The sequence below is a fragment of the Brassica napus genome, chromosome A4 (genome assembly GCF_020379485.1).
Source record: "Brassica napus cultivar Da-Ae chromosome A4, Da-Ae, whole genome shotgun sequence".
In the NCBI taxonomy this organism is placed as follows: Eukaryota; Viridiplantae; Streptophyta; class Magnoliopsida; order Brassicales; family Brassicaceae; genus Brassica; species Brassica napus.
The window spans coordinates 9427001-9435777 of NC_063437.1; the positions used below are offsets into that span (position 1 = coordinate 9427001).

General features: G+C 28.5%; 1 protein-coding gene across 1 annotated transcript; it reads left to right on the forward strand.

The window, feature by feature from the left end:
• Nucleotides 1-1763: 1763 nt before the first annotated feature.
• LOC106449516 (SNF1-related protein kinase catalytic subunit alpha KIN12) lies at nucleotides 1764-5243 on the forward strand. The gene is made up of 10 exons (XM_013891264.3): nucleotides 1764-2058; nucleotides 2640-2824; nucleotides 2919-3101; nucleotides 3196-3327; nucleotides 3408-3593; nucleotides 3674-3763; nucleotides 3856-3939; nucleotides 4122-4244; nucleotides 4654-4851; nucleotides 4923-5243. The coding sequence occupies exons 1-10, from the start codon at nucleotides 1764-1766 to the stop codon at nucleotides 5034-5036; spliced, it is 1590 nt and encodes a 529-aa protein (XP_013746718.2). The 3' UTR covers nucleotides 5037-5243.
• The last annotated feature ends 3534 nt before the right edge of the window (nucleotides 5244-8777 follow it).

Here is an 8777-nt window from a genome sequence, read left to right on the forward strand (position 1 = left end):
CTAAATTGGTATCCTTTAGAAAATCTATGAGGAATTCCCAACGGATTTCTGACATAAATCAATTTTTATTACTTCCATAGGAAATTCATGAAGGATTTATATAAAATTTATATTTATTTAATTTATTTGAGAAACTTTCTAGAATTTCTGAAAAATATATTAAAAATATATATTTATTTAATTTTGTTAGAAATCCGTTAGGAATTCCTGAAATGTTCTCGAAGGATTTATTAAAAATAAATATTTAATAATTTTTTAGGAATCCGTTGAGAATTTCTGACAGATTTCAGACGGATATATTTAAAAATAAATATTTATTTAATTTTGTTATGATTTTTTAAGAAATTTCTAACAGAATTCTCGATGGGCATATTTGAAAATAAATATGTATTTATTTCGTCAGGAATCTATAAGAATTCTAATATCTGATGGATATATTTCAAATTTTATCAGGAATTTGTGAAAACAAATCGATGGATTTTTGACGAAATTTTTTTTATCAGTGTTTAGTCAAGATTCTGTTGAAAACATCCTACGTATTTAATTTTGTCCAAAACTCCATTGGAAATTCATATGTTTTATTATTCTGCCTGAACCAAAATAAAGATAAAATTACGGTTGGTAACTTCTAGTCTTAGGGGGTGAGTGGTTTTTCCGCTACCACCCGCAAACGCAGCTTTTGCGGTTGGTAGCGATTGTCGGCGGTTTGCAACAATCACTCAAATCACTCTAAACCGCTTCAAACCGCTTCAAACCGCTTCAAACCGCTCCGAATCTCATAAATTCAAAAGCTGGCTCCAGCTAGCGTTTGCGGTTGCGGGCGGTTGCGGGAAGGTAAATTTTTTTTCTTTTTTAAAAAGCAATATATATACAAAAGTTAAAATATTTAATAAAAGTTAAAATTGAAATTATGAAAATGTTAAAGTATATCTATTATATTTTAATTAATATTATAAAATTTTATAATAAAAACAATTTCAATAAATTTTCAAAAATTAAAATTATAACTTTCTAAATATAAATTTTATATTTATTATAATTTTATGATTTTTGATATTTTATAATTATATTAAATGTAAATATTGTTAATTTATTATTTGATTGTTACCGCATTAGGTAGTTAACCAATCATAAGTCATCCGTAAACGCACCAATTTTTAACCGCAGTACCAGTCGTACAAAATTTTTAAAACCGCTAGAAACCGCAACCTCCCGCATCCACAAACTCTCGCAACCGCTGCATTTGAACCCCTCAGGCCCTTAATTGTTTTCTCCGCAGGTACATATGCTATAATAAATATACTAGGAAATAAAAATTGTGTAGTTAGTCAAACCACCCATTAACATTAATTGCAATTGTTATAAAATAGAAATATATTATTGGCATAAGAATTGTTGCATATATATGTGGATTCTAATACCATATAAAAACAAACCTTTTTACTAATATATTTTAAATTTTTATTGTCATTTTGCAAATTAATCCAATATTAGCTAAAACAGATATTGACCATTAATTTTAACGTTCGGGTGTCAAAACTAATTTATTATTATGTAATGAGTCATCATGATTCATGGAAAAAGTGTGACTCGTTTTTTTCTTTTTTTGTTTTCTTTGTCACTCTGACTCAGATTCTTGCATAAGTCAAAACAAGATAAAGACCAGAGAAATGAAATAAAAAAGGGTGCGACCGTGGACAAAGAAGCCATACAATTGCTTTTTCTTATCTTTTACTCCTCCTAGTCCCCTATTGTTTTCGTGTATGTGTTCATATGGTGTTTCAGATTTTCATTTCTCTTTATCAATCAAGAATTTTTCCGATTTTGATCTTGAATTTTTATCTATTGCAGATTTCCCCAACAGTGAAATGAATGGATCATCGAGTCAAATTTCCAGTAAGAGGAAATCAGTTCTACCAACTTATAAGATTGGTAAAACTCTTGGACAAGGATCTTTTGCGAAAGTGAAATTAGCTGTGCATAAAACTACTGGACACAACGTTGCTATCAAAATCCTTAATCGTGAGAAGATTAAGCAGATGGGAATTGAAGCAAAAGGTATATAACTTCAGTATATCTAGAATAAAACTACAAGATTGTGGCAATCCTTCCATGGTAATCAATAGCTAATGTATGCTCTTGATAGTACAACTAGTTGGTATGGAATGTATACGAATCTTTCTCATACTCGATTTCGAAAACTGACCTGGAATGTGACTATGACATATAACCTAATTGATAGTTTGTGCTATTGTTGTCGATGTGTTACATATTTTACAAAAAAAAAAAAAGAATTAAGTTGAATGTCTTGGTATATGCATAAGATCACTTTTTCGTTTAATCTTCACTTTTTTTTTTTTGACGTCGGTTTAATCTTCACTTATATATATACAAATTAGTGTTTTCAATATGTCGTTACCTATATTCGACAGACAAAATTTATACTATGTTTTTTTAGGTACATAAGATCACTCTTTTATTGTTTCATATTTGTTTATACGTATGTTTTTTTATATACGCGGTACGTAAAACAACATAGTAGAAATTTTGTCTGTCGAATATAGGTAATGACATATCTTACGTACGTAAGATCAATCTTTTTCATTTAACCTTGATTAATGCATTCTTTAACCTTATAGTGGAGAGGGAGATCAAAATTATCAGATTGTTGATGCATCCTCATATCATCCGTCAATATGAAGTTATAGAGACACCAGAAGACATTTACGTTGTCATGGAGTATGTTAAGGCTGGCGAACTGTTTGACTATATTGTAGAGAAAGGTAAATTACATGAAGACGAGGCTCGCTATCTTTTTCAGCAGGTTAGTTTTTCTTATAACTTTTTACGGTATTTTGCAAAATATATCTTACCTTCTTTGATTTCTAGTATTTTCTTAAAATCTTTTTCTTATTCAGATCATATCTGGTGTGGAGTATTGTCACCGCAATATGATCGCTCATCGAGATCTCAAACCGGAGAATATACTCATGGATACGAAATTCAACATAAAGATTGCAGATTTTGGATTGAGTAATGTCATGCATGATGGTCACTTTTTGAAGACCAGTTGTGGAAGCCCTAACTATGCTGCTCCGGAGGTATATATCATTTGGAAAAACTAATAATCATTTCATTAAATTCAGTTTCTATATCAAGTTTCAATTAATGACATCCGAAAATTTGTTTTGATAGGTTATTTCAGGAAAACTGTATGCGGGACCAGAAGTGGATATTTGGAGCTGTGGAGTCATATTATACGCTCTACTATGCGGTAATCTTCCTTTCGATGACGAAAATATGCCTGGTCTATTCAGCAAAATCAAGGTATATTATCCAACGATCTTTCGCAAAATCATCTATTATACATGTTTAGCAGTCAAATATTTATGTTCTTTTTTTTTCAGAAGGGAGAGTATATTCTTCCAGATCATTTATCGTACGCCGCTAGAGATTTGATACCGAGAATTCTTACGGTTGATCCTATGATGAGAATTAGCATTCCTGGGATTCGTCAACATCCTTGGTTCAGTAGTAAACTTCCCCCTTATCTTGCTGCTCCTCCATTGGATACTACAGAACAAGCTAGAGAGGTTAGAGCCCTTTTCATTTTATCGTAGCAAAATAATATCATTCGTATGAATTAGTGAAGTTCACATATATTTTTTTCCAGATTAATGAGGAGATCATTCGAGACGTGGTCAACCTAGGGTTTGTTGAAAAACACGTTAAGGAATCTCTTTTAAACAGAATCCAAAACGAGGTATAAAGTATTTTCTCAATAATTAGTTAGGTATGTTTATACCTTAAATAGTTTTAAAAAGATTACTGAGGCTTCATATTTCACTGTTTTAGGCAACCGTTGCATACTATCTGTTACTGGACAGTCGACGTCGTAGTCCCAGTGACTATTTCGAGTCCAATGTTAATAGGATTTCGGTATTAATTTGCTCTCTTTCTCTACAACATAAACTCTAAACGAATTAATAAAACTATATAATTAAAAAACATGGATGTTTTTACCAAAAAAAGACATGGATGCAATAACACTACCAGTAACTCATTTGATCTTACCATTTGTTGTATTGGTCTCTAATAGCCTGTGTCGTAATTTCTTTTAGAGTTTTAATTCGACGATTCCAGCTCAAACGGTTGCTCCGTTTCCTGCATTGGTTAATCATCACCTCATGGCTGGACTAAGACCACGGGTTAGCGCTGATAAAAAATGGACCCTTGGACTTCAGGTCAGTCCATGGTTGTTGAACCTTTGTCATTTGACTTTTCATTTATTTTATGGCTGGAAATTTAGGACAATTGATAATCGTGGAATCTCTCTCCATTATACTTTTTAATGTAACCTCTCTCTCCTCTATACAGACATTATACTTTTCGACTTAATCGTTTTTGTTTGTAGAATACAATTATATAATACTAAAATAACTTTTAGTGTGTATTATTTATCTAAACTGCTATAGTTTAGTTTGAATTGTTACAGCTTAACTAATACAGTATATTGAGTATGTTTTCATATATCTTTTATTTCTCACTTCCATCTTAAATACTTTTGGATTGCACATGTTGTTACTTTATAACTTTTACCAGTCAAAACTTAGGATTGCTGTAGTTTAAGTTTTGTTCTTTCTATGTTGACAGTCTCAAGCGCGTCCTAAGGACATCATGACTGCTGTTTTTAAGGCTCTTCAAGACCTTAAAGTGAGCTGGAAACAGATTGGAGAGTACAACATAAAATGCAGATGGGTTCACCAAAGTAGTATCTCCAAAGAGAAATCTAACATGATGGAAGCTGAACTTGCGATGATCTCACCAACCGTTCTCAAGTTTGAACTTCAGGTATATATACATGGTATAATTTATCGAATAAAGTTAAATCGAAAATAATTTGTATCTTTTTGTGTTTATAGCTGTACAAAGCAGGTGAGGGAAAGTACGTGCTGGACATCCAGATAGCTGATGGACCTCAATTTCTCTTCTTGGACCTGTCCGTCTCTCTTCTCAGAGAGCTAAATGTGGTCTGAAGCTCGATATCTCTTCGGATAATTCTTCCATGCTTCACTGCGTGGAATTCAATTATGCTATCTATGTTTTCTGTAAGCCAGCTTTGGTACTAAACAAAAAAAAAAACTAGTTAATTTGTATTTTGTCTATTTGCATGAGTTTTTCTCAAAATGCATGAGACAAAAAACAATATTTCTCAATCTAAATATGAAATTATATATTTAATGCCAACTTGAAAGAAAACATAGTGTAAGAGATTGATTTCGAACAATAATATGTCATATATTCGTGAGTTGTAGTTATAAAAATAAAAGAAAATCACTATAACTTCTTACAGTATAATGGTTTAGGTTAAATTCGTAAGAAATAAGAAATATCTACAATAGAACAGGAGAATATATATGATGTATCCTAGCTTGATATAGAAGACATCCTAATATTACTATTCTGTTTTCACAATAAGTCATCCTGAGTTACCATTGCTCCCAACATGGATAAGTACTAAGTGTTTAGTAATCCTCTTCATCTCAGGAGGAGACCAGGATATTTACATGGTGGATCTTCGTAACAAGTTAACTGCTACAATGTTCCTTTACGAGCAGAGCTGGCTCTTATCTATGGCAATATGAGCATTTGTCATGGGTCCATAGATTTATAATTTTTTTGTGTGTTGATTTAAAGGTCTATTCAATCTGTTAAAATTATCAAAAAAATTAATAATTAAGTAAATTGAATTTACTTATTAAAAACAAAACAATAAAAAAATCAATATTTTTACCATTAGTTTTGAGATACTTTTTTCTTATTTATCTCACATCTTAGAGTTCAAGTTAAGAGAAGTATAGAGAAGAAAAAATATATAAAATATTTATAAAATAGTCTATATTTTGTGTTTCGCCCAATTCTATAATTCCCTATATATTATTTGAGAAGCATTGCAACATTTTTTGTAGCCACGTGTCATCTACTAGAATGATTCTTAGAATCCTTAGAAAAATATGTTGGTCCATCTAAATATATAATAAGCTTTTTATTAAACCCCAATAAATATATTATTAATGTGCTTCATTATTTCCTTAAATAAGATTACGGAATTGCCTAATATGGTTAAAGTATATATGACAATTAATGATTTTGAATAATAAAGATTTGATAAAAATAAGTGTGTATTATAATTATATTTGTTTAATTTTAAGCTATTAAAATAAATTAAACAATCATAGCTAGTAACCATATAATAAAAATTAAAAAAATATTTATATATTATATTTTGAATTTTTAAAAACGAGTATAAATTACTAAAACTGTTAAAAGTTTCACATTCAAATTTTGTGATCTATGATTTAAAACTTTTGTTATGACATGATACAAATAATTAAAAAATAATATAAGTTGAAAGTCTCATTTAATAAGTATAAAAAATAAAAAATATATAAATATATGTATCATTTTAAATTAAACTATATGTCCTATAAAAATACATTAATATCTTAATTTTGAAATTTACTTTGAACATTTTTTGATAAAAAATTTGAACAAATATTGACAACTTAATTTCTTAAAATATTAAAAATTACTTAAACCATTAATCTCACAATGAAAATTTTGTTATCACTAATTTAGACTTTTTGTTATAACATATACAAATGATAAAAAAAACAAATATGAGCAAAAAACATCATCTAATAAATATTAATATTAAAATATACTATATATATGTTACTATCATTTAAATTTAATTATATATTATATCAAATAGAAAAAATATTTTTTCGATTTATAAAATTTAATTATATGTTCGCACAAATTTAATTATATAAGTAGTAGATAATGACTTTTTAATTATTCAATATATATTTATTATTTCATAATATGTTATAAACATATAATATATAAAATAATTTTTATATATAATGTTCATTTCGCGCAAGGCGCAGATCTTAACATAGTATTAGTTAAGACGGCACTGTTTAGGAGTGCTTCAAAGGCCTATGATAACAGGTTTAGTTATCTCAAAAATATATTGGGGTTATGAAAATATTTATTAGCTGGAGAAGTACCAACCGACCAAAGGTCTCCACATTTAATATCATGAGCCGTCTAATTCCTTCACTCCTGATTAAGCCGTTTGGTTTTGTAAGAGTATTTTGATTTTTGAAAAAAGTTTGTTTTCTTAATTAAAATTTTGCTTTGGCAGAGGATATTTTTGTTTTACTTTGTTATTATTATCTTTTGACCTTTTGGGTCTTGGTAAGTTAAAAGGATATAGTTTCTTATGAAAAGCTTCTTGCGGAGATCGATGGATGATGCTATTGTTTTCAGTACAGTGAGAAACAAAAATTAATTCAAGAAGAACTTGTGTGATACCAATGTGTTAGCGGAACTTGATTCAGCGTAGAATTGTTTATTTAGCGTGAAGAAAAAATGTGAAAATGTCATTTGGATTAAAAAAGATTTTTGACTTAAATGAAAAGAAGAATAAAAAGTCTCACATTTTTATAACAAGAGAAATGCTGTGGTATAAAAATGTCATTTTCTTATCAAGGTTCAAAAAATTGAAAACAATGTGGAGAAAGAATGAGTAAGATCGAGAGTATATCGTAGAATTACAGTTCTCAGATTCTGTCTGGAGTGTTGCGAAGCAGTCTCATCACATATTCACATTTGTCTTATGAGATTCAAAAACCACACATAACCGTCACACATTACGGTCATTTATTTGAGTTAAGGACAGAGATCAAATCTCGACTCCCTGAATTCATTTTTTCCTTAACGATTTCTTAAATGCTTTGAAGCTTTATATTATCAATATCATCGCTTTTTGTTTTGTGATTTTCAATTATGATTTTTGCTGTCTTACAATCTTAACTCAATAATTCCGCTTCTTGCTTATCGCTTGAGTCAGATAGAATATTTCGAACAATATTGGTAAAATGATTTTAGAAACATTTTTAAATTAATCTGAAACGGTTCTGCGAACGCTCTTTAGCTATTATAGTATCCCACAAACACATTAATTTCTAACTTATGTACCACGTACAAATTAATTAATAACATTTAAAACCACAACATCGCATCTGTAAACTCCCGCTGCTAATATATAAATAAATACTCACAAAATATAAAAAAAATTCAAAAAATAGTCTCAAACATAATTTTTTATTTTCAAAAAGAAATTTTGAAAAAAATACAAAACAAATTCAAAAAAAAAATTCAAAAAAAAATTATAAAAAATTTCGAAATTTAAAAAGTATAATTAGAAAACATAAAAAAAATATTTCTTTTTTATTTATTTAAATAATAATTTATTATATATATGTAGATAACAAGGATATAAGAATCTTTTGCCACTTAATGAATAATGTATTTTTGAAAATACCCATTTAGTGGTGGTAAGGATGAAAAGTGGTACCATGAAAGTGGTAAACATAAAATTTACTCAACATTTTTAGTTAACTAAAGGTTTCTTGGTTTATTACTTTGAAAATATATTTTATGTTGTCTAGGAATTAAGATTATGTTTAAACAGAATATGGCATATTATTTTTTCTTCATATCAATATTTTTTTTGTTAACTTTCCTATTTTGCTAAACCACATTATATATATATATTATTTTTTATAATTTTTTTGTTGTTTGTAAAAATATAATACGTAAAATATACTAAAAAGAAAAATAAAGTTTAATAACGGTAAATAAATGTAATATTTGAATTTCATTAAGGATACCTCCGTAATTAACTATCGCAAGAATTAATGTGA

What these genes read in the sequence shown, in the direction of transcription:
- LOC106449516 (XM_013891264.3), top strand. Translation starts at nt 1,764, where the DNA reads ATGTGTTCATATGGTGTTTCAGATTTTCATTTCTCTTTATCAATCAAG. An exon ending in CTAACTATGCTGCTCCGGAG is followed by an intron (nt 3,102 to 3,195) that starts GTATATATCATT and finishes TTGTTTTGATAG; the next exon opens with GTTATTTCAGGAAAACTGTA. An exon ending in GTCTATTCAGCAAAATCAAG is followed by an intron (nt 3,328 to 3,407) that starts GTATATTATCCA and finishes TTTTTTTTTCAG; the next exon opens with AAGGGAGAGTATATTCTTCC.